Raw genomic sequence first — 27,428 nt, forward strand, 5'->3', positions numbered from 1 at the left:
AATGCCATAATTGTTGTAAAATTGGGTAAAAGCCTGGTCAGTTATTATGATTTAATATTTGCATGTTTTGTATTTCATATTAAAGCATTTCACTGTCTGTTACTTTTTTTTTTTATTATTATTTACATTACGTATAATATCATTATGTTAAATGCATACTATTTTCATTATTTATATTACATTTGTGTTTTTCCTACTATTCATGTATAACTCATTAAACAATAGGCAGTTTTAAGGCACTTTAGCACATAACCTAAACCTAATAATAAACAAATAAAATGGGGGAAAGGTGTCATTATTTAACAAAGAAAAATCTAATCATTGGTATGATGATGTTTTCTATGAGATGTTTATTTAACATTCATGGAAGGAGTCTCCAGTGTCAGGACTTTGTTTTCTGCCACAGGAAAGACTTCAGGACAGAGGACTTTGCGCCTTCTAGTTTCTCGAGAACTTGACGAGCTCCATTTGTTTTTGTTTTATTAACTTTAAGAGACAGAAAAAAAGAGGGTGGTGATGGACAGAGTATAGTTTAGACGGAAAGATTATAGTTGCTCTAATGTATGTGGTAACAGCTTGTCATGCATTAAGTGTAACGAACATATATGTATAATGACCTACAATATGTCATTCATTAATACATTTAAAATTGTAATCATTGACAAATTGCTGTGGCATAAGAAGGACAAAGTACTACAGGACGTGCTGCAATAGGAAAACAGTCCACTTCAGGGTGGTAACAGTGATTATGCTTCATGCTGGGCTGCATTACATCACCCTACTGTTGATTTGTTATTTTATAAAAGTGTAATCTGTCATGTTTTATTTTGCAGACTTTCTTGTAGTATTGTTTCGTGTGCGTTTAATGGCTGCTCCTTTAAAATTTATCTATAAGATGGATTTAATTTATGATTTGAGACTAATACAGTAAAAAGCGGGCCCTGTACATGATGTATAAACATGTCTCGTATATACTTGTTAGTTGGTGACTCACGAGTCTCGGGTTTGTGAGTAATTCGGCTTGACTAGGTTTGCATGAACACAAGCAAATCAAGCATTAACACATGCTAACTCAGTTGAATTTGAGATTGATTGATTTATTTTTTCATTTTCATTTTCATTTTTTCACAGCTGTCATTGTGAGTTGTGTGGATGCCTAAGTATGAAAAACATGCCTTCTTTTCATTTACAAAAGTTTAACCTAAAATGTCTTTGAAATTCAGTACAAAAAGTCATAAGTTATAAAATCATTTCATGTTTCGACCCAAAATCATGAACAAACTCAATGCTCTTTCTTTGACCATTATCTACATCCTGCTGCTCTTAAGCGAATGGGGAGTAAAAGCAAATAAATAAGGAAATAAATAAAATAAAAATCACCACTTTTCAAACTACAAGTAGAATTTGTGTTTGGACTGAAGCTGGTCAGAAAGAATCTTGCAGAAACACATGTACTGATGTGTCTGCAGATGCTCTGAATTAATGTAACGTTATATACAGTAACACTTCTCAAAACAGCAGACTTATGTGGATGCAATTTTATTTCCCTGTCCAGACTGATAGAACTTCCTGTTTAATGTGGATTCTTTGCCACAGTATTTAACTACAAATAGTTTAATGAGTTTCTAATGAGTAGAAGATGAGCTGACTTCAGTCTTTCAAGTAAACAAAGCTGGTTTCTTATCAGCTGAAACATGCTTTAGTGCAGATGTAGATCATTCCCGAACATGAGCCATGTCTCCTAATGCTTAAATACTTGCAAGTCTGCAGCCAGAGAATGCCATATGGGCATTCATTTAGAATGGATCGCAACTGAAATTCTGTGAGATATAAATGTCTCTCACTAAATATTGATACTTTATATCTAAATTCAAATTTAGATAGCATTTATTATTCTACATAGCCCCCAATTAGTCTTTCAAGGGAAAATCTGGCATGTTATGAGTAGATGGTAATGACCTCACGACCGCCACCCCTTACAAGCAGCACTCTCTCAAGACCTTCTGTCAACACCTCCAGGAACTCCATATCTGAAAAGTCTGAGTTAGGGAAGACACAGGATTCGGACACAACGGAGTCTGATAGTGATGCCCGTAATAATCTTAATACTATTAAATGCCTTGTTTCACCAAGAGATCAATAAAGGGGTTTTATCTCATATCCCAACATGGATGGAAACATGTTGCAGTTTGCAGAGAGAACATGGAGATGAAACTCATCCTGGAAGTTTCCCCAGCTCAAAAATGTCTTTAAACTGAAATATACGATCTATGGCCAAAAGTTTGTGGACACCTGACCATCACACCCATATGTGGGTCTTCCCCAAATTGTTGGAAGCAGAAAATGTATAGAATGTCTCTTCAGTTTCCCTTCACTGGAACTACAAAGCCCTAACCTGTTCCAGCATGACAGTGCCCCTGTGCATGATGCAAGGTCCATGAAGACATGGTTTGCCAAGGTTGGTGTGGAAGAACTCAAGTGGCCTGCACAGAGCCCTGACCTCAATGCCACTGAACACCACTGGGATAAATTGGAACTAATGCTCTTGTGGCTGAATGAGCACAAATTCCTACAACCACAATCCAAATTCTTGTGCAATGCCTTTCCAGAAGAGTGGAGGCAGAGGTGAACCTCTGTGGGGGTGAAATAAATGTGCGGGGCCCTTCTGACAGATTTATGTTGTTCTTATGATTTTATTGTGACCCTTTACTTCCTTGTAGGAATCGCACTAGACGCATATTTCGAAGACTTCATTTCTTTATTGGAAAACAAGCGTAAGAACCTAGAACAAACTAATAAAGAAAGGGGCTACAATTGCTGAACACTGTGTCAAAACTGTGTCCCTCCCCCCCCAATAATTCATTTTATAATACGGTGAAATAAAACTGAAATTGAACAACTAGATGTGGGGTTGTTTGCCTTTCATTATGCTTAATTCATTAGTCAGTATCTCCATCACTTACAACTGTCCTGTTTCCTCTTTTCCTCCTCCTCCTCCCTTGCACTTCTGGCTGCCAGATGTTCATTCTTCAGATTGATTTACAAGTATTAAAGCTCACATGATTTGAGTGTTAAAGGGTAACTCAAGCACATACACAAAGCAAAACAAGATCGTGAGTGCCCTGCAAAGGGGCTCACTTTAAAGGGGCTGCTGAGACATTGCTGCACATTGTTGTAAGACATTGCTGCACATTAAATTGAAAATTTCTGATTATTTAAATGATCAGCCCTCGGGGGCCCTCTCAGTATGCGGGGCACCAGGCAATTACATGCCTTGCCTGCCCTGTAGATACGCCTCTGAGTGGAGGTTATTATAAATAACAGCAAACGGGGTCTAAATCTGGAATGCATCACGTATAGATGTGATGGTCAGGTGTCCATAATAGCCATTATGGTGTAGAAACATCAACCAGTAAACTAACTAATTCAGGGCTAAACAACAGCCACATTACCAGCTAGAAATATGCAATTCGACAGTGACACATACAGTATGCAGGATTGCATTGCATCACAAGCTTGCATGTTCTTCCCGTACTTCTGGGGTTTCCTCCGGATACTCCAGTTTCCTCCCCTAGTCCTAAGACATGCATTGTTGGCCGACTGGCATCTCAAAATTGTCTGTAGTGTGTGAATGGATGTGTGTGCAGTTGTGCCCTGCGTTGAGTTGGCACCCCATCCAGGGTGTCCCCAGACTTGTGCCCTGAGGCCACTGGGATAGGCTCCAGGCTCCCCGTGATCCTGTGTAGGATAAGCGGTACAGGAAATGGATGGATGGATACGCAACCACATTATCCTTGTTCGTTCTAATTTGTACGAATTTCTCATGAAGAAATTGGGAAGAGGAAACTTTTGGTCACTATTGCAAGCTTTTAATAGCTGAGAAGCCACTACTCCCAAATGCATTACACACCATCAAAGTTGCTACGGCTTACTATTTTTGGAGCCGGGATACTGATTACGACTTTAGGACTATAAATGAATATAATTTAAGGTGTAAAGTTGTTCGAGCGTTTATTCAGTACTGTTGAGTCAGTATTTTGCAGCATGTTAAGGATACAGTTCTCATCTCCATCAGGATTGCGAGGAGGCCCAGGCATGTTGAGCAGCACCAGCCTGGCATCATGGGACTTGTTCACAATGACTTCGTTGAGCTTCACTGCTGTGTGCATCCGTCTCACATTAGACTGATCTCTGTCTCGCAGATAGACGAAAACCATTGATAAAGCAAGAGACAAATCAGAGACCGAATAAACCAGCTCATAGTGTCACATAAATGCAGTTATAATGCCATGCACTTTATATACAAGCTCATTCTCTGTGAGCACAAAGGGATAAAAATGTTATAAGGAGATTAGCATAAGCATTTTTGCTAACATTTTGTTAAAAAGCTACAATTACCAATACTGTCTCAAGTTAAGTGTACTGTTTCCTACAAGAGATTCAGAGCAAACTAGAAACAAACGAAGGCACTTTTGCTTCAGTACTCACGGCTTAAGACTAATGAGTTCTCTGAAGTTTTCTGGAGCGTTGTTGCGGTTTCGTCTCTCTGTGTCCAGCTTATCTTTGGTCCACGTCATCTGGATCTTCTCAGGCATTATATCTAGAGGTTCCTCTTCTTCATCAGAGTACAAACTGCCCATTCGCACCAATGAGTGTCTGTCTTTCACTAGCTGGGCCTATTAGGAACAATTGGGACATCAGTACCAAACCACTACTTTAGATTTTAGTCATCAACGTTATGTTGAGGTAAGAGACGTCTCATCTGCACATGTTTATTATAAGAGACAACTATTTGTTAATATGATAATAACAACATACACAGGGACTTGTATAGGAGACAAAATATGTGTAATCATATAAAGTTTTCTGTGATGACTCGTATGTTTAACATTTATAGAAGGGGTCTTGAGTGACTTCAGGTCGTTGTAGTTTACAACGTAACAAGCTGCATTTTGTTTAAATTGACATCATGTGAAAAAGAAGAAAACGTGACTGGTGAGGGTCTATGTGATAACAGGAACTTGTAACGCATTGCAAGTTAGTTTAACTATAAATAGAAAACAAGTATATATTTTTAAATAAATGAAAAAATTCCAATTGTTGGCAATTTGCTGTGGTGTAAAAGGAATAAAATACTGCTATTATTTGAAAATAATCAGCTTCAGGGTCAGGCTGCATCCAATTCATTCATTCAGGCCACATCTTACCACCCCATCATTGTTTATTTTCTAAAAAGCATCATACTTTCAAGAGATTTCTATATAAGCTATATAATGCATAGAATAAGATGGCAGTCTGTTGAATAGATATTATGCACACACCTCTCGGTTCCTCTCAGCTGTGGAGAGTCTCATCTGCCTCAGCATCTGAGACCTCTGCTCCATCATTAGTGTCCTCTCATAGGTGTATGCAGAGATATCACTATCATGCTACAAATAACAGCAAAAATAACATGATTTTAGAATAGTTCCAGGGATGTGCATGCTTTCACGTAGGTAGGCCAAGCCCAAGCAATCATGGCATAAAGCTAACACAGTTTAAACTGTATGGTTTTAAACAGGTTAGGATAATTCATTAGCTGAAGGTGATTTATTTACCATTTCCACCACCTCAACCTCTGCTTCCAATCTGAGCTGGTATAGGAAGGTTGCCAGATCCTTCTTCATCTGAATACTGTTATCATCCATCTGGGCTACAGTGAAAATACGCATCTTACACTTGCGCCATACCTAAACAACACAGAGATCATAAGATGCATTTAGCATATAGAAGTAATTTAAGAGAGCATTCAATTTTATTTACATTTATGAGCCATAGTGCTGAAAATGAACTCCACGTATACAATAAACATGGAATGTTCCAATGAACAAGGAGGCTGGGGATAAACCTAAGACAACTATACAAACTTTTTGGTAATAGCAAATGAATATGACCCACATTTTATCATTAGTTTGGCAATATTGATTAACTATACTCAGCGTTTGTGTTCAATGTTTATGTATTGTATTAAAAGACCAAATTTGAACCTTGTGCTGTTTGAGAAGGAAGGGTAACAGCATGAGCATTCCCCCATCATGGACTATCCACCATACGTCGATGTGTCCGTCAGTGAAGCGCTCATGATTGCTGGGGTAGAACGACACATTCTTTGGCACCATCAGCGCCAGGTGGGCAGCCGTGGTACACCGAACTGTATCTAAATATCAAAAACAAACAAACTGTTTTTTTTAATTTTCCAGAAAATTCCATTAATGATATATTTACTTAAGTATAAAGTTCATAGGGCTACATACAATCTACAAAGCCCTGACAAACTATTTAATCTGACCTGCATAGACCTAGATAAACATTTATACTATAAAAGCCTATTCCAACAGACATTAACTGTCCTAAAGCAGCCTTTTGTCAAAAGATATCAAATCTATTTCACACCATCAGCACCACCACACTGTCATTGGTTTTCGTTAAAATCTTTTTTAAACCTAATTTAACCCAAGTGCAAATGAAAATATACATAACCACACGTTATAATTTTATAGCACTGTCATAACACTTTATATCCATCTTATAAAAAGAAAAAAGAAACTTTATTGCCATATGTATTCAGAAAAACTTTCCTGATGTACACTGAGCTTATGTTTTGACGTAAGTCGACATAAATAAAAATAGTAGAGATGCACCGATGTATCGGCCGATAATCGGTATCGGACGAAAAAGGCTATTTTTCCTGCTATCGGCCGATAGTTTAAAAACATCAGATGATCAGGGCCGATTATATCCAGCTGCTCCCACGCTGCTCGCGTCGAATTAAAGGGCCAGTACACCGTTGAAACATTTAAATGAAGATGAGTTGACAAAAAAGTAGCATATATTGCACAGAAAAATAGATTTGTAGAGTAGTATATTTCATATCTAGTTAATGTTAATATAATCAAAAAAGAAGTTTATATTAGGCCTATATATAAGCAGTTTGATGTTCAGTGATGAAGTAGAAATGCTTTTGTTTGTCGAGAGTGAATGTGAGACTAACAGGAGGTTTTTTAGAATTCAGTCAATGTTAATATGAATTAATAACATTCAATAAGTTAAGAAATCTTACTTTAATCCTCAGAATTTAGTTCATGTGTTAATGTGAGTAATGTGTTTTACAGTTACTGTCAAACAACTTGTTGAAATGGAGAGAATAAAGTTTTTAATTTGCATTTCCTTCAGAATTGTGGAATTAATTATTATTAATTTAAAAGAAGGCATAAAAGGCAGAACTATCGGTATCGGCCGATATCACTCTGAATAATCGGTTATCAGTATCGGCTGAGAAATTTAGTATCGGTGCATCTCTAATAAATAGACAGACATAACCTTATGTCAAAAGAAATGCATGACATCAAGAATCACAAAAGGAGTCTTTTTGACAGGTAGCAGCTATTGGAATTGTACTTGTTTATGTAAGGCTTATGTCAGAGCCATGTAGCTTTATGAACACTACCATTAACTGAGGTGTTTGCTGAAATTCTAACTCAATTTGTTAAAATATTAGTTCATAATCTTTTACATTTCCAAGAATATGGACAAGTATACTTTAATAAAGTCAAGCCTACTAAAAGGGAAAAAATGGATAATGGCACAGAAGGGCACTTACTAATGAAAGTTTTCCATGCTCGAGGATCCTCGCTTTGTCTCCAGCCATAAGGCCAACCCATAACTACTGTGTTGTGCTTCATCCCACCCAACCCACATGACTGAATAAGATGGGTAATTCCTTCGCGCACCTTTGAGGCCACCACCACCTGGCAGAATCCCTTTACTCTCTCTATTTCCATCATGTTCTTTATGGCCTGAAACACACACAACAGTTTTTCTGTGACCATGAAGCACCAGGTCAGTGTCATGCTTCCAGGCATTCATTTAGAAATTAAATTTACATTCAGTGACTAATCATATCATTACCTGTTCCGAGGCCTGAGCTTCACCATAGCTGTCCAGGAAGTTGCCCTGGATTACTGATCCCACAATCGTCAGGCCCTTTCCAGCTTTTAGTTGTGACGCAAAGGTCAGCATTCTGGGATATTTGACATGCAAATCTTCATCCAGCTTCAGCAGCACAAGCAGCTGTGGTCTATAAATGTAGTTAGAACCAAACTGTTAATTCAATGCAATGCTATGTTATATTTTAACCAGAAATATCGGACTCTCTTGCCGTCAGGAGTGCTTGCAAATACAAATGAAAAAATGAATAAATGAATAAATAAATAATAATAGTTTTTAAGCAGCTTAACTTTATGACCCTTAACCTTACATGCAACATAAGGATTACGATATCCTGATCCTGCTGATTGCCCTTGTTTGATATAATAACAGAACAAACCTCCAGTTTTTGGTGTGAGGTGGTCCGGCTTCCAAACGAAGCAGAGCATATCGAGCAGCACTGAGTGACAGACCCCGAATCCCATCTCCCCATTCCTTCTCCGCTCTGATACACAGGCAGATAGAAAGTGAGATAAAGTGCCTATACGATAGCATATACCTTGGTGCTACTCCAGTTCTCTCAGTGAATTAAACAATTAAAGTGTTTGAACCACCGCTCACCCCTGGTATTCAATGTATTTGTAGATCATGCCAGCGATGCACATGGCTACGATGGCATAATACCAGGACGAGATGAACATTAGAGCCAGACACATACTCATTCCTAGGAAAGACAGCGCCCTGAGAAATAGACAAATAGGGCACTGGATATATATTCCTGTTCTATTTAAAAGCTACAATGCTGTTCATTATTGCATTGTTGTTTTTTTGTTTTTTTTACCAACCCTAGTGTGGTTGTAAATAAATGTCATAACTGAAGACAATTCCAGACGGCATGCACACTCACCAGTGATAGTATCTGAACCGTGGCCTCCAGTTTGGGGTTCTCAGGAGAGTTTGTACAGCACAAGCCAAATTTACAAACAGGTAACACATCAAGAAAAACCTGAGGAGGCCAGCACATAGGCACATTATTAACAATAAGACAAGCAAGTACAAGAGCAAGAGAAGCAGACAAAACAAAAATCAATTAGGATAATTATTCTATCTGTGAGAAATCCTGCTCACTGAACAACCATAGCCCAGACACTCCATAAAGCTGGAATAAACTTTTAAAAAGCCATAACAAATCCAGTTTGGCGACACTGTTATATTTGGTGGAAACCAAAAACATGTCACAATCCTGAGAACACCATTGCCATGGTGAACAAGATGGTAGCATCATGTTTGGAGACTCAGAAAACATGGAAAAAGGTTCCCTGGGTTTGGCACAAAGTGCTAAATTTGGTGGAAACCCAAAACTACTTGTGACTTTGAGAACACCATTGCTACTGTGAATCATGATGGCAAAAGCATCATGTTGTGGGAATGAATCTCATCAGCAGGGACTGGAAACTGGTCAGGGTTGAGGGGAAGATACATGTAACCAAATACAGGACAATCCTGGAAGAAAATATGTGCCAATCTGCAAGAGACTTGAGACTGAGGTGGAGATTTACCTTCCAACATGACAAAGGCCATAAGCATGCTGCCAAGTCAACAATGCAGTGGCTCAAAACCAACAGCTTGAATTAGTTCGATTGACCCAGTCAAAGTCTGTGGCAAGACTTGAAAATTGGTGTTCACTAAAAGGCTTTATCCAATCTGATAGAGCTTGAACAATGTTGCCAAGAAGAATGGGTAAAATGATCAGGATTCAGATGTGCACACATGCTGATCTGTTGACGTTTAAGGATATCAGTTACAGTGTCATTGTACAGTGTGGCATGTATGTGAGTGTGTGATTCTATGCACTGTGTGTTATGTTCTTACATGGAGAGAATGGGAGCCACCAAATCCAGTGATGCGATTAAAATGCCCAGCTCAGCTATAAGTGCAGTGAGCAGCAAGGCCCATGTAGGCTCCCCATTGGCTTTACCATGTCCAAACACCTAGATGTTACACACGCATACACACACAAACACAATGCTCATTATACAAAGTACAGTAATTTGCATAGTAACATGCAAATATATCTATCTTTGTTTATTACTTCCCAGAACAGCAGATCATCATAATTATTCAGATAGCCTCTAAGATAGTCCCAACTTATTGTTTAATTATTCTGAAGCACATTATTCAGAAACTATTAAGTGTTATCCAGTAGCTACAGTAGTTGCAAAAGTCAGTTGTAAATTAACAACAATGAAAAAATATGCCAAGAGTACATGCAATGCTATGTAATTAACAGAACATGCAGGTCTAATCTAGTCATATGCCTTGGGATGTTTACTAAATGTTTAGAAAATGTCAAGGTCTTACTCTGAGGAAAGGAATGATGTTGTCTTTTGCAATAGCTTGCAAGAGACGGGGCGCTCCAGTTAGCGACTGGAGCCCTGCCCCTACCGTAGAGAAGAACGAGCCAATCACAATGACCCAAGGCGAGGGCCAGGAGAGCGTGCCAACTACCAGGTTTTTACTAACTGCATCTCCAAATCTGTACATTCACATAAGAAATTTGCTTGTGAAGGCATTTAAATGCATGTGAACTCAATTTTTTTTCTGAAATGCTGGATAAGCAATCTTACTTACTTGTCTCTGAGAACCACTCCTTCAATACAGGCCCCAAACAAGACCACTGAACTGAAATCTGACAGTGATAGTTCAGGAACAAACAGATTTCACAGGTTGTTTTAGATTGAGTGGGATGCATAAGATGTTTTGTCTGCCAATATTTGTGGGTATTTTCTTTTGCTACAGACGCTATGAGATTCAATATGGGGTAAATGAAAATAAACAGATTAATTAGCAACATGGAGGATACAGACAAGGGAGGTGGTGGTAATGGCCAATATTGTCCCTACAGGAATAGATTTCTGAGCGTCCCTCAAATCTCCTGATCTGTTTGATCCAGCCATAATGCCTAAAAGAGTAAAATTGAGAAAGAGAAAGCATGATTTAGTGAGAGCTACACTGAGAGACTTGTCAATTAATTCTCTCTTTTTTAAATCATAAAATCAATAGTATATTACTTTTCTAATACCAATTTTAAAAGTGAAAGGAAGATCAAAGTAACTAAAATACCACAAAACAAAAAGAAAACAAAACATGTATACAATTAGAAAATGATATTTAAATGAATAAACATAGGTAAAGGACTCCATTCTCCATTTAATAATAGGTTTAAATACAGTAGGAGCATTTACAATAAAAACCAAAGTCGGCCTTGTACAGAGCCCTGTGGTGCACCATATAGAATATCATCATTTGTCTGAAATGGCTGTACCTGTGGCTGAAGGAAAAAATATTCCCACAAGGAGGGTGAAGGATGTGGCAATGTCTGCAGATACGTAATATCTGAAGGACTCCATAGAACCGTGGACATCTTCAGAGGACAAACTGGGTTTCTCCAGAATCTGCCCTTTCTCCATGTAATCACCCCACATGTTCTCTGCATCAAACACACACTCCGTATAAAAGATTGACTTTATGGAAATACATTTTCATAGCAGGGAAACCGTATAGCCGTTAGGACCAATTTTATGCAATTTTAAAAATCATCTCCTTACATTTTTGAATATTCGGACAAACGTCCAAATATACTTTTCATAGTAGATCTTCCTACCTCGGATAATTCCGCTGGCCAGTCCAGGAATTCCCTGAATTTCGGTCACATTGTTCTGGGCAAAGTACTCATCGCAGTGAAAACTGCTGCCATTCTCTGAACTACAGAAGTTACTCCACAGCTTACTGGGAGTAGTCTCATTCCCTACAAGTACGGTCTTTGCACATACATCGAAAAGATCACGCACCAGCGTCCTGTTCCCCAGCATACAAATCCTGAGCAAGAATAAATATTTTTTTTATCACAGCATTTTGGCTTCAAAGGTCAAAGTTCATCAGAGTTTACAGCAAAAAACTAAAAACAGGAAGCACAGCATTAAGTGTCCAGTGCATTTGATGATTCATAAATGTTTAGGCAACTACCATGAGTCACTGCATTGCTAATTTGTTCATCTCATCAAGCAGTACACCCAATACACCAATACACCCCCATTCCTTTAAAACATTTTACTACAGTTTTCTATGAATGAGGTCATAAATCTGGCTATATTCTGTTTTTAGAGTGTACTTGGACTTACGGGAACTCCGGGGGCTGGAAGATGGATTTCACTGCCCCACCATAGATGGAAACAATGGAAATGATGACACAGGCGAGGAAAAGTGAGGCAAACTTGTTCACATATTTTACTCCAACAAACACCACGACAGCCATGAGACTGAGGCAGATGCTGCCATAAACTCTCATGTTGTTCAGCATGACGCTGTTTTCTGCATGGACATCAGTGGCATGAAATATGGCTGCTTGCGGCACCAGATATTTCTGTGGATTTTAGAACACAATTATCAAATATCCTAATGTTGTATAGTGGTATATTGACTACCATGAATTATTCCATAACAGTAATGCAACCATGAGGAACGGTATGTATGTAGTATGAATGTAACCCTGGACAGGTTTTTAGAAATGTTCCTAATGTAAATAAGAATAACAAGGGTTCGACTTACAAGAAATATTTCTATGGCACCCAGGATGTACATGGCAGCAGCGAAGGTTGTTCCCAGATAGAAACAAAGCCCCACTGCACCCCCAAACTCAGGACCCAGAGAGCGTGAAATCATAAAGTATGCACCACCAGCTGGAAAACAGACCACACACCACTGATATGGACATAATAAACAAACACTTCGATACACTTACTAAGATAAACTAACTGTGAGCTCATTGTCTACATGCATGATATGTGAACATTAAAAATAACAGAGTGAAAATATTTTCTTGTCTGTTTGTCCGAAGAAAAGGTAACTCTTGTATACAGCAGGTTATTTTAGGCATTACCTGGGACAACGCCATTGGTAGCAATGGCACTCATTGAAATCGCTGTGAGCATTGTCTGTAAAAGAGTATGAAAGTGGTTAATCATTGTAGTTTGCAATCATTTTAGTTCTGACTCTTTGATACAGGTAAGGGCACAGACATGAATTCTTTATACAAGCTAGCACACATAACCTTGATATAGTTATATGTTTTGTATAATATTGATCAAGGTTAGGTTTTCAGTTGGTGACACATGTCTTGTTAGTAGGCTATTATTATTATTATTATTGTTATTATTATTATTATAAATATTTTACAAGTGACAAAAATTATTAATCTCAATTACTAAGCTGTGCAACTGATTTCTTGAATGTTGATGAATTTGCTATAACAGCAGCTCTGACAGTAGTGCTGGCTGACAAACCACAGGTTTATATTAAATGTACTCGTTCTAATATGTTATGGCTTCTATAGTAACGTCTCATTAAGAGGAACTTGTATCATGGATGCTCCAGATAATCATAGATTAATAATAAACAAATTTTTAAAATGTGCCGTTATTTAAGAAAAAAATGTTGAAGTATTTCGTGAAGAGATGTTTATCTGACATTTATGGAAGTAGTCTCCAGGACAGCTCTTTGTAATGATCCTTAACCCCAGTTTTTTCCCCACTGGTTTCTTAGTAACATTACGATTTTTTTTTTTGTTTTTTTTTTTTTTTTGTCAGAGAGAGGCTGATAAGGGACATATAATTTGCTGTAGGTACTATAATGTAAGCGATAACAGGAACTAACTTGTCTTGTGGGCGTTGTGTAAATGGCGTGTCATTTATTAATATTTTTAAAATGTAATTGTTAGCAAATTATTAGAGTATAAGAGGAGTAAAACACTTTAAGACATGCTTGTATACGAAAATAATCAACTACATATCAGGCTGCATCACACCATCCCTATTATATATATATATATATATATATATATATATATATATAAACTCTGAAGATCTAGGTGTGTATATGTGTAGGTGTTTGATATACAACAACTCACACAAGAGCAGCACATGAAGACAATGAGGAAAGACTGCACGACTCCGGCTGTGCCGACAATCCAGGTTAGACGCAGGAAAAGGATAACGCCAAATATGTTCTGCAGACACGGCAGGTAAACTCCCATCAGTGTGCCCATGTTTGGAGACTGTAGCAATGAGGGAAAAGAGAAAACAAGATCAGTGTGGATCACAATTTTTAGCGGAGACTGATACCAAGTCTAACTTCACTTCACAAGCCATATGTTTAAGCAAATGTGGATGACTCAATATCTAATAATAATAATGACTCAGTCATTGTTTTTTTTTGTTTGTTTGTTTGTTTTTTTACTCAAAATAGCTGTAAAAATTTAAACACATTTAAATTTAATCCCAGGACTCTTGTAAGCAAATCATTTTCCTATTAGTTTCACTGTAGCAGCTAAATAATTCATAGTAGTTGCTTACTAATGTTCTTCATTTGTGAGTCACGTACTGTATGAGATGTTTCAATTGATAGCAGCATTACATTATTTACATTTAGAAAAAATATATTTTATACATGATTGTCCTAAAAGATTGTGTGTAGTTGTGTGGTTTGAACCTTTGGCATTTTCTTCTTTGAAGCATCAGCACTTTCTGCCTCTTCATGCTCCTTTGCCCCTTGAGTAATGTTTGTATAGTTGACCAGGCGGCTGAGGAGGGAAGAGACCTTGGGCCGGATGTCCAATTCTTCCTGTAGATAGAAATCCATCCGAGAAATTTCATGAGAAAATTGATACATACACAAACTTCTTTTCTAATTATTTCTGCTACTAGATTATCTTTCTCCATCCATAGTAGGATAGATACTCAGATTTATTATTTATAGATGTGGCAGTGGGGGCATGGTAACACATGATGATTCTCACCTGTGTCTCATTACCAATAGTCTACTTATTTGTGTCACTTTTGCTTTCAGTGACTTCCGTAAGCCACGAGAGAGAAAGAGAGAGAGAGAGGGAGAGAGGGAGAGCACGAGCGAGCGCGCTTCTGAGACTTGCACACACATACACACCAAGAAGATTGAACGTAAACCTCAAAGAGTGGATGCCATGAATCTGGAACAGACCTGTTTCCTGTTGTTGTATTGCTTTTGTTGAGTTTTGAAAGTGCACTGAAAAACATAGACCGAATAAATGCAAGCCCGGAGCTTAGTTTAAATTCCACCTGTCTCCCGAGTCAGCACCGCTGGGAGACCACCGGTGCTTCTGGTCACTGCAGCTCTCCGAGGTTTGCCTCCCCTTCACCTACAGCAGCTGAGGGACTCGTCACAGGTGGTTGATGAAGGAGGAGTGGTATGTGGAACAGATCATTGAGCCAGTGGTACTGGAGCAATTCGTCACTTGACCCCGGACAGGAATGGCAGAATGGATCCAGAACCAGCCCCCGAACCCGGTTTCCTTTTTGGTCGGGCCATTAGAAAGGTGCATGCAGAGATATTGCTTTGTGTTAGTCCTGGTGGATTATACAACGTGATACCTGGAAGCCATGCCTCTGTGCAACATCTCAGCACAGCGTTGCATGTTACCTCCTGAGTCGGGATCCCAAAAGAGGACTGACCAAGGCACTATGTTTACTGTATATCAATGAAGCTATATGAGTGCTATGAATTATTCAATCAAATTTAGATAAGAATTTGATTCATTTAGATTAAAGTTAGATTAAAGATAAAATCAATTTGCACCAGTGTTTAACATCCATAAACAGATGACCTGGTTGAGCGGTTTAATCAGATGGTAAAAAGTATGATTCATAAGTTGATTCACGATGATGTGTGGAATTGGGATAAGTGGCTTGAGTCCCTGTTATTTGCAGTAGAAGAGGTCCTGCAAGCCTATACAGGGTTTCCCCCCATTCAAATGATTGTATGGATACAAGCCTTGTGGCATCTTAGATGTCATTAGGTAAAATTGGGAGGAATGACCTTCTAACAGCAAAAATGAAATTCAGTATGTTCTTGACCTGAGAGCAAAACTGTTGCAGTTAACACGGGAGAATATGCTACAGGCGCAAGGATATCAATCCCGGCTGTATGACATGGGTACTTGGCTACAGGAATTTGCACCAGGAGATAAAGTACTCATTTTGCTACCCACATCGAGCTTTAAATTACTTTCAAAGTGGCAGTGACTCTTGGAGGTCCCATTATGAGTTATACAAGTCGACCATGAGGACACGCGAATGGATAGAGGTGATGCACTTCTAATATACCACGTCAATCTCCTGAAACTGGGTAGAGAGGCAGTTCCTGTGGCTTTCGCAGTGGTGGTTCCTGAGAGGGAGGAGCTTTTGCCTCTACCCAGTCGCACGGACCTCATAGAGCACTCCTCCTGGGGTCTTTCTACGCCCATGCTGGTTACCTGAGCACAAAAAAAAAAGTGGTTTGGGATGAACTCAAGGCTAGGCTCAACATGGGAGTAATTGAGGAGTCCCACAGTGACTGGAGCAGCCTGGTCGTCTTGGTGCCCAAGACTGATGGGTCAGTCCGTTTTTGTGTGGATATTTGAAAGTCAACGTGGTGTCTAGATTTGAAGCATATCTGGTGCTTCACATTGATGAACTGCTTGATCGATTAGGCCGACTCACTTTTATTCGACATTGGACTTAACCAAGGGGTATTGGCATGTTCCCTTGACGCCAATATCTCGGGGGAAAGATGACATTTTCCACTCAGTTTGAGTTATACCAATTTGTCACCCTTATATTTTGGTTGTTTGGAGCCCTGGCAACATTTTAACAACTCACGTATAGAATCCTCCACCCGTACGCTGCTTATGCCGCTGCCTATCTATATGACATCATTATTTTAAGTAATGATTGACAGTGGCACATTTGGCATCTGAGGGCTGTCCTAAGATTGTTGAGAAAGGTAGGAAACACAGCAAACCAAAAGAAATGTGCAATTGAGTGGGTGGAAGTATGGTATCTGGGCCACTTGGGCCATGGGCAGGTGCATCTCCAAATTAACACAACAGTGTTTGCAGCCTGCCTGAGACCCAAGACCAAAAAGGGAGGGGCTGGCTGGTTATTATCAAAGGTTTATTCCTAATTTTTTGGCCATCACCAGCCGCTGACTGACCTCCCTAAAAACGAGGTGCCAGATCTCTGCCAGGAAAAAACAGTTTTGTGTGGGGGCCCACTGTTGTATTTACTTGACTTTTCTCTCCCTTTTGTTCTACAGACTGATGTGTCAGACAGAGGGCTGGGGGCAGTTTAGTCCCAGGTGGTGGAGGGGGAGGACCGCCCTGTCATGTAAATCAGCCAGAAACTCATGGTAAGTGAAACCAAGCACAGCACAATTGAGAAGGAGTGCCTGGGCGTCAAGCAGGGCTCTCTTTTACCATGCTCTTTTACCATCCACTGCATGAAGGATGCCAACGCACAGATCATACGTTGGTATCTGGCACTTCAGCCATTCAAATTCATGGTGTTCCACAAAACAGGGACGCATATGGTGGTGGTGGATTACCTCTCCCACCATGGGTGAGTCAGCTGCAGGCTGGATGGCTCCTTGGCCTGAGTTGGCCAGTGGGGGTATGCGGCGGGGGACCTGTTTTGTGCCATTGTGTTGCTTTTGTTGCGTTGTGAAAGTGCACTGATAAGTGCAGACTGAATAAATGTGAGCCTGGAGCTCAGTTAAACTTCCACCTGTCTCCTGAGTCTTCCTCCATGCCCTCACACACCAGGGTTTTAGAACAGATCATGTGAGACCTTGGACCTTGGCTCTAAATAGATCAAAAATGAAAACAATAACCTCAAACAATGCCAAGTTCTTGTCATAATAGTCATTCCGCTTTGCTGCTGAATCTGTACTGTTGAGGAAGGGAACATCTTCTTTGTGATTGCCATGCCCTAAAAGAAAGAAAGAAAGTGAGAGAGAGAGTTTATATCAGTGTAGAAAAGCAACGATTAGTATTTATTGATGTGTTTATGAGTGGTTGGTCTGAATATCCAGAATGAAAAATAAATGAGGTAGTCCTCCAAGATATGTTACAAGATTTACTGGTTATGATTTACATTAAGGTTCCTTTAATTGATATTATTCAACACATAAGTTAATGCTAACAAAATTTGTACTTCAGCTTTATACACATATTACAGCTTATACTTAACAAAGTAACTAACACTAACTGTTTTATTATAATAAAGAAAATAAACCAAACAATCAACACTTACATTAACCAATGAGTAAATTAAAGCAAACGATGAACATGAAAATGAGAATATTCGTGTATGTTAACTTGCAATATTCAGAACTGAGTCTGTATATAATATTTACAACTTGAGATCAGAGTTTATTAAATTACCAGCATTTAGGAACATGCTTTAAGTTAATTTTTGTTAAATTATGTGGAATTAAATAAACCACCATTGCAAATGTGTTTCATTAACATTTAAACTAACATCAAGTAATACATGTGCCAACATACTTTGTTAATTTGTTAAGAATACTGAATTTATACTGACTAATACAGTAAATAATGTTAGCTATGGGAATTTTAACGTAAAGTATCAAATGTATATTTCATTTCATATATGCAATAAAGATTTATATGCTGATATGCACTGTATATCATATCAGATAATGATTTTATGCTAGCAAATACACAAAACTTACCATGTGTTTCTCTCAGTTAAACTTTCCCCTTTTTCAATTCAAGACTCCTTGTCAAAGCAACACATATTCCCTTATTTGTAAAAGTATGAGGATCTATCCGGTTATACTTCAAAAAACATAACATGCATATCCTTATTTAGGCAGAATAAATATTTTGAGAAACGTATTCGTATTCATTTAACTGCCAGCATGCAAGAAAACAAGCCAAAAAAGGCAAAGGTCAAAAAAAAACAAAAAAAAAAGAGAAAAGAAATGAAAAAAAAAAAGTCTCTCTCACTCTCTCATACACACATACATACACAAACAAACAAACAAGCAGCACCTATATGTAAGAAACACTCACAGGCCAAATCAATTCCACACAATACTTTGAGCCTATCACTAACTCCTTCACCTTCCCAACAGCTGATGCATCAGAACAGACTTTAATATGTCCCAGAGTTTAGCCCTTAGCAATCAAACAGTCATATCTGAACCTCATTTCATGCTATCAACTCCGTCTCTCTTTCATTCTGCATTCTGTAGGCCGACTTACACTCACCTTTGTCTTGTGTTAGTTTGCTGTTAGTGTTAGTGTTAGCATTGCTGTGGGTCGGCATGTCTCTCTGAGGTGGGAAATGTTATAAGCTCTGGCCATAGTCACCCACGAGCCAGGCCACTGTTACCTCACATTGAGAGAGAGAGAGAGAGAGAACTAATACTAATGCAGCGGACTGGCGACACACACACACACACACACACACACACACACACACACAAAGTACTGATGCATTACAATCATGTGAATCAGAAAGTGAGCTAAAACCAAACTAATCCAATCACATGTTTACTCATCTATCTATCTATCTATCTATCTATCTATCTATCCATCCATTATTGTTAAGGACTATCTTTCACAATGAACTTGATTTCTCCCTTAATATTGTCTTTTTTTCTTTTCTTTTTTGCATTTCTGCGTTTCAATTCTGCTCAGTTCTTCATTAGACAGACTTGGCCCTTTTACAGTTAACCAGAGGAAGGGTTTTAGATTTCAGCCACATTATATACAAGGCACAATTAAACACTGGAAATGGAAGATGAAAATAAGACACCCATTATGCAGTTAATGATATACGGATGAAGTAGAAGATGATGAAAAAATGGTTTAATGCTACCACCTAGTGTCAAGCAGTATGACAGAACTTCTGATCTCATTGGTGATGATAGCATGAGTAGATCAGACTGTAGATTATAAACAGTATTTTAAGAAGTGTACAAAAATGTTTTCTTACATTGATCTTGATTGTCTCATTCTTGGGTTTGGCCATCCAGTGGTTAAGAAAAGTATTTGTTTGTGGAATGGAAGGTGTAGAATTACAATTTCCTTTCACTTGCACTAAGGGGCCCAAACCTGTTCCAGCATGACAATGGACAAAGTGAGGACATGGTTTGCCAAAGTTGTAGTGGAAGACCTTGAGTGGCTGCAAAGATCTCTGATCTAATCACCACTGACCACCTTCGGCATGAATTGGAACGCTGACTGAACCCCAAGCCTCCTCACCCAACATCAGTGCCTGACCTCACTAATGCTCTTGTGCCTGCATGAACACAAATCCCCAAAAGCCACGCTCCAAAATCTAGTGGAAAGCCTTCCCAGAATAGCGGAGGTTATTATAATAGCAAAGGGGGATTAGTTGTGGTCAGAAGTCCACAAACTTTTGGCCATATAGTGTATTTTACAGAAAGGGTCATTGTAGAAGTCAAAAACTGTAATAGAACAGGATAAATTGAATATTACAGTAATTTTAATATGTGATACTATTGCCTATGTCCTGACCTCATAGTTGTGTCATAGTTGTCCTCAGTGTACTCAATTGAAAGGTTTATTAGTAAGGAATAAAACCTGACATTTTGAAATTCCATTATTATTTTTCTACGGAAGCAATTTGCCCGTGATTACAATTTCTGTAGCTGCTATGATGTCAGTGATAAACAGTGATTCCCTCAATTCTTCTTGAAGTTAATTAGACAAAAATGTAGCTGTTGACTGAGAAACCGCAAAAGTCACTTTGCGGTTACTATGGAAACAACATTGTAGTAGAATGAGAGCATTAATATAAACCTGTGATTTGTCTGGGCTGCTGTTATAGAAAATTCATCTACACTTTCTGACCAATTAGATTTGAGAATTCAGTAATGATTTATGCAATGAATCATGATTTATGATGTACGCAATATAAGTTCTATAATATGGATGTTTTAACGAGGCACTAGTGTCACTGAACTCGTTGAATTTTTAACTGACTCACCTGATCTTGCCACAAACTGAAAATGTTAAACATTAGTGTAGAGCATTGTACTGGAATTCTCATTATAGAGATTAAAGCCTTAGAATTGTTTTAAGAGCACACACAGTGTCCCCCGCTGTGCAGCTGTAGCTGAGAAAGGAACACACTGACCTGACAAGTTTGAACACATTAACAACGCTACGTGAAAAAATTCCACACAGCTTTGGAGATCAAAGAACGGCAACAAAGCTACGGTTCTGGTCTCACCACACGGAGAACAGGCCCTACACGGACCTATTGTGTTAGTTTGGATGGGTATGTGTACGTTAAGAGTGGTCTATATGTTATAATACTTGTGACATGCAGTATGTGTGCTTGTGAGAAGGTGTATGTTCTAGACATGGCAATGAGCCGATATCCAGGATCAGTATGAGTCCAATACCAACAAAAAATGGTGGATCGGATATCAGAGAAAAAAATTATTCATGAATTTCATCCGATTCGGTGAGAAATGGAAATGACTGGAATTGGATTTGTGTATGAGATTTCACTTAAGTGTAAGTGTGAGTAAGTGATTTTTGTGGGGCAACTGTGGTTTTACGTTTTGTTTTGACCCATATATATATATATATATATATATATATATATATATATATATATATATATATATATATATATATATAACTGTATTTTGAAGTGTTTATTAAATCATTTAAAAACTTGTAGGTTTTTTTTTTTAAAGAAATATCAGATGGGTGTTGATATCGGCTGATACTCACACCACCAATGTATCACCAATGTATTCACTTATAGTCATATATCATTATTATCCGAATTCTCTTACTACCCAAGGGTTCAAAATCTTCTGTGTGTATGTATTAGAGAACACTTAAACCGATTAACCACAGAAAACATTGTACAATCGTATTACGGGATTTTGTGTGAAATCCTATTTTCCAGAAAGTTCTCATTTAATGGACGTTTAAAGATTGTATTAGGACAGGAAGTCATGCTGCTTAGGCTGATTATCCACTGAGGTATGTCACCAAAGGTCTGTGTTTTGGCTGCACACTGCATAGCTTGACGTAATAGTCATGATAATGAATACCGTGTTCTTGTATATATGTGTGTTTGTGTCTAAAGGCTTTCTCTGCAGTGGTGTGTAGATTTTTATGACTAAGTTCCTGTAAGCAAAACCCATTACTTGTTCTTGTTTATAATTTCAAGTACACCTGTCTGTGTTTTCTAACTGCAGTAACCACTAAACTGCATTTATAATCCTGTCTGCTCCCGCCACAGGTGGAACAGTGATTCATCACACAGAGACAGAGGGGAGACGTCCTCTGGCCACAATGGTGAGTAAAATAAGATACGAACAGTGGACCAACAGGGAAATATTTGTTCACCCCAACCTTATTATGTTAGTTCAAAATGTAATTCTGATTTACAGAGTCAAGCTTACAAAAATGTGACTCTTATTTTATTTTAAAGTGAATACTCCTGTAAAGTTGTTGAAACCGTGAATATGTTATACACAGGGAAGCCCTGAACTGCAAGCTGTGAAAGAAAATTGTGACGTTATTTTGACTTTAACTCATTATTGTGACTGAATAACTAATAACTAATTGTGACTATATAACTAATAATGCAAGTTTAAAAGTGTGCACTATTGCTCGTTACCTGCTCTGCTTATCTGTCTGATAAACACACTTAAATTTATACACACACACACACACATATATATACATATACATATATATATATATATATATATATATATATATATATATATATATATATATACATTCATTATATATATATTTATATTATATATATATATATATATATATATATATATATATATATATATATATATATATATTCTGAATACTATTACCATCTGTACAGGTTACTGACATAATATAGCTACATTTTTGTAAAACAGCATCTTGTACATCCTTTGAATGTTGAAATTGTTACTGTTATCCATAACAGTGAGAATTATTAACCTATAACTTTCTTGATATAGTATTGATTTATTACTCTTGATTTTTTTTAATCTTCATTTTATTTGTACTTAGTTTTTTGCTTTGTATATAATAGTACTGCATTACAATCCTATCCTTATCGCTATAAGTTTTACAGAATCAATGTAAGATCTGTATCTACAGGCAAATCTTTGAGCTATTATCATTTAACATTTTAAAAACACTAGTAAAAATTGCACCAAGGAGTTTTTTATTTTAATATTTTCATATCAAGGTGCCTGCAAATCTGTAATTTGCATAACACCAAAATATGAACTTAATATCTCAAGTTGTTGCTTAAGTTGACTCTGTATTAATAAATGGAAGATTAGAGAGTAGTTAGATTATATCAGGGTGTTTTAGGGATTAAGCTGTCTTTTATAAAACTAGTTTTCTGGCCCTCTTCCATTTCTTAACTTAATCAGTGGGACAGCTTAATGAACAAGGATATAGTCAAGTTATTGTGCCCTGGAGAGAGACTACTATCTTTCAGCAAAAATGAATCATTTCAAGCAGAAAGGAGGTGAAAAGCCCAACATTATTGCCTGTTTTCACTACAGCCAGGCAGTCCTCAGTGATAAAAAGTTGCTTTTCTATTAGAAAGTCCCATCCCACTGGGTCAAATAAGGCAACCTCATGCTTCTCTAGTTACAGTAGGCCTACTGGATCTGTTAGTGTTGAGGCTGTGGCTGTCTGCTGGTAGAAACCATGGGCTGATTTAGGCATTACACTGATTCTGAAAATTACACACAGCAGTATAGTTATGTTAACAAAACCCAACGAAATGCACTTTCTAGAAAGGTTCTGTCAGCATGTTCCCATATGGGTGGTATCCTTTTTCTATTTTAATTTGTACTTTATATAGAGAGTTCTTACTATGTAAGGAATATGACACTTAATAATCAACAATGGGATGGTGTGACGCAACCCAAAGCAATGTGGAGTTACTGTTTCCACACTGAAGTTTTCAATTAAAAACACTTTTTAGTCCTGTTACACCACAGCAACGATTACTATTTTTAAGGCCCCAAGTTTCACTTTTTATCCATTTATAGTTACTTATATTTCATGTGGTAGAACATCCATGAAACAAATTAGCCTAGTTAGTGTTATCACTTATGTTATAACAGCTATAAACAGCTTGTAACTAAAAAAAACCCTACAAAATGCGACATCCTATATCCTCAGACGTTCCTGTGGTGGAAAACTTAAAGGAACAGGTTTACCTCTGACTGTTACAAAGCGCTGACACTGGAGACGCTATCCAAAATGTTAAATAAACATCTCCTTACAGAAAACTTTACATTCAATGACTATACTACGCAATTTTATCTTTTCATTTGGGAAACTTGCTATCTTTGGGAATCAGCTATTGGACACAAAATACCTGTCCTTCATCTATTCCCTGTCTTCTTCCCCTGGTATGTGTTTATCTCTGCTTGGCTAATGCTGGTTTTGAGGTATGCAGCAGGGTGTTATGCTCAGACCATGACTGGATTTAATACATGTTTAGTTGGGCTAATGTTCTTCTTATGAATTTCTGCAATGGATAGGAGTTCTGTGCAGAACTGAATTTATGTTCAAGGTCATGAAAACTGCTGAATATGTGGAGGAAAATCAAAAAGGCTCTAAATAAAATGATACGTAGATTACATAGAGTAAAGAATACATTATAATAAACATTGCTACACTAATGGCAAGGGTATGACTTTTGGTATTGATAGTAACCTGAAATTATGGAAATTTTGTACAATTTTGAGGGGAATAAGATGGTGGAACTTCTTTTTCATATAAAAAGTTACAAAGAAAGGTATGACCCTACACTCACCCCTGAACTTGAACAAATTGGATCATGCTAATTGTTATGATTTGGCAACCATGTCAGTTCATACTCTGAGACAAAATCATTGAGCGACATACTATTGGTACATGTATACACACCAACTTTTTATGATATGATATAAGTCTTTAGCTGTTACTATGGAAAGTGTAAATGCTTCTGAGCTGCTGCTGTAGATATTCCAGCCTTAATAGTACACAATGTGTGCACTGTCTACTGCCGACCAGCACAACATTCAGCTCACACAGGAACAAAGTCATCACTGTGCCCACCCATTCCTTCAGCTTCAAGATAGTGCTCATATAAAACACATACCCTAACCATTAAACTCAAACATCTATACATTAAGCTATCCCTGGTATAAATATATGCATGTGCACACACAAATTAGTCTTTTTTTTTTTTTCACTTTCGCTTCTTTCCTCTTTTTCCATTCTTATCCTGATTCCTCCTGACTGATGATGGGTCCAGATGACATCTTTTGTATAAGGTAAAGATATTTTATACTTTTGCAGATGCATAAGCGATCATCGATGACATCAGTCCAGGTCAAATCTTCCAAATACATTAACTATGCTAATACTACAATATTCAATGTGAAAAGTGCAGAAATGTATTTCGAGGCCTGTAAAAGCCTCCTGAATGATCAGATTGATAAGCCAAACCCAATCACCTGAATATATGTGTTAAAGAATTTAATGAATAATAGCACACATTCATTTTGCACTGGAAATTTAATAGCAAAATTATTGACTATTTCCTTGTTTGATTAGACATATAAAGAAAACTTTCTGAATGGAAAATCAGGCTCTATCAGGCTCTATCACATCTGAGACTTTAACCATTATAAAGATACAAAGGTTACACAAAGAATTAGGTTTACTTATTCAACTTTAACATCAGTGTTAAATCCCATAAAATCCAACCACATCATCCTGATTTATTTGAATGATGATTTCAAAAGCAATTTCTTGTAACCAAAATCCTTTCACCAAACTTAGACGTGCCACTCGGTATTAAATAGCATTCCCTTTCCTAGCTCTAAGACGGGGCAGCTTGCTCACAGTGGCATCCAGAAAACCAGTTCAGGCATGCAGATGGCATACAAATACTGATCTCTATCCCAGCCCGTATGACCTGGAATTAAAACTCATACCCTAGAGCAATGTTTCTCTCTGTTTCTTCCTCACTTTAGTGGTGACTCCTCCGTAGCTTACTTTATGCATACAAAAAAAAAACAAAAAAAAAAACAACAACACAGAAGACAGGCAGAAAGCAGCTGAGAAATGCTGCAGATGAAGTGATTGAGGGTGTGAGACTAACTTATAACAGTTGTCATGAGAAAAGAGAGACATGATTGGCGGCATTAGGGAAAAGAAAAACTCTGGGACCTCCATCTTTGGTGTGGGAGCACTTGAGGCCTGTCTGATTACTACTACACTACTCGCCCTGTCTTCTACATCTCCTTTTCTCCCCCACTCCAATTGTTTTCTCTTTGTCACCACAGTCATGTGTGGTATGGAAGCAAATTGATGGGAATATCTCCTGATGAAAAATACCACGCTTCCTTTCAACAGGCAAGTTCGGAAAGACTTGGAAAAGTTGGCTGTCAAAAAAATCCCATATTTTCCATGACTGGAAAATTGATGTAATCCCACACGGATACTCCCAACTGTCAGAAAGTAGCACTTAATGATAAATGATTTGTAGAAGTGCGCTTGTTTGAAACTCACCATCAGAGCTGACGGTGTCTCCGTGTCCAGGGTACCCATCTTGCCCTGTGTCTCTGTAATCCACACAGCTAATTCCCTCCAGGCTGTCATAGTTGGACTGTGAGTTATCGTCCACGGGAACCACAGTAAAATGGGGCATGTTTTCATTCGCCTAGCAGCTTTATCTAGGCCTGTCTTGTCTTTTGGGAAAGATAACGTTGGACTCTCAGCTGAAGCTTGCAACTTCCAAGTGCATTCCTCTGCTCTTTGCTCACTTCCTCTCAGTGCGCTCCATTACCATAATCCCCTCCCTCGGCTCCCCGGGCCCTACCCCTGTCTGTAAGGACATTCAATAGAACCAGCCCTACCCCCGTCATACTGCAGAGTCTCCATTCAGCCGTAGCTTATTTCCCCCTTTGTAAAGGGGCCTCTAAAACATGATTCAGGCCAAGCAACAGCTTGGGAACAAATGACGTGGCCAGGATAGCATAATAACCCTACACACCCCTGCACAGATGTTAGTCAAAAGAGTAGAAGGCGGGCAGAGTCATATCCAACTGCGCATGTCATCCCCCGGCTACTTTAAGTTTACCTCCAGCAATGTTAAACAAGTTGTTTAAGCAACTTCTGGTTTAAATGCCATTAGAATACACATCCACCATCAGTACCAATGTTCTAATGCAAAAAAAAAAAAAAGCCTGCTGTGGAACTCCAATTGAAATTTATATTTAGTTGAAGATGGGGCTCAACGGGGTTTGACTTCTTTTATGATGAAAGGAAGAATGATTCAAGGGGTAATGAACAGATTCTTTGCTTAGATTTCAGATAGGGAAGCATTACGTCTTTGCATTTAAAATACACTGTCATGGGGTTGTCTGAGGAAATAAGTTGGTAAGTTTTTCCAGGTTTCTTGGAGAACCTGCTGCAGACTCTGGTCGCAAAATAAATAAATAAATACAATAATAATAATATTAGACAAATTCATGATGCTTTTATCAGAAACATGGCCTATTAC

At 38.0% G+C, this 27,428-nt stretch overlaps 1 protein-coding gene across 1 annotated transcript; it reads right to left on the reverse strand.

The window, feature by feature from the left end:
- On the reverse strand, nucleotides 1-27,428 carry slc12a4 (solute carrier family 12 member 4). Its single transcript, XM_053616984.1, has 24 exons — nucleotides 26,435-27,428; nucleotides 17,704-17,801; nucleotides 14,512-14,643; nucleotides 13,931-14,077; nucleotides 12,905-12,959; nucleotides 12,574-12,704; nucleotides 12,147-12,388; nucleotides 11,630-11,844; nucleotides 11,291-11,455; nucleotides 10,829-10,927; nucleotides 10,597-10,654; nucleotides 10,327-10,501; nucleotides 9,838-9,956; nucleotides 8,873-8,971; nucleotides 8,587-8,706; nucleotides 8,366-8,470; nucleotides 7,948-8,116; nucleotides 7,640-7,835; nucleotides 6,027-6,196; nucleotides 5,598-5,729; nucleotides 5,322-5,429; nucleotides 4,489-4,676; nucleotides 4,058-4,191; nucleotides 1-2,030 (listed from the first exon to the last, which is right to left on the reverse strand). Exons 1-24 carry the CDS (start codon nucleotides 26,571-26,573, stop codon nucleotides 1,939-1,941), a joined length of 3,288 nt encoding a protein of 1,095 aa, XP_053472959.1. The 5' UTR covers nucleotides 26,574-27,428; the 3' UTR covers nucleotides 1-1,938.

Source organism: Ictalurus furcatus, chromosome 27 (genome assembly GCF_023375685.1).
Source record: "Ictalurus furcatus strain D&B chromosome 27, Billie_1.0, whole genome shotgun sequence".
NCBI classification, from domain to species: Eukaryota; Metazoa; Chordata; class Actinopteri; order Siluriformes; family Ictaluridae; genus Ictalurus; species Ictalurus furcatus.

What these genes read in the sequence shown, in the direction of transcription:
- slc12a4 (XM_053616984.1), bottom strand. Translation starts at nt 26,573, where the DNA reads ATGCCCCATTTTACTGTGGTTCCCGTGGACGATAACTCACAGTCCAAC. An exon ending in GTGCCATAGAAATATTTCTT is followed by an intron (nt 12,389 to 12,573) that starts GTAAGTCGAACC and finishes TAAAATCCACAG; the next exon opens with AAATATCTGGTGCCGCAAGC. An exon ending in CGGTTCAGATACTATCACTG is followed by an intron (nt 8,707 to 8,872) that starts GTGAGTGTGCAT and finishes TCTATTTCTCAG; the next exon opens with GGCGCTGTCTTTCCTAGGAA.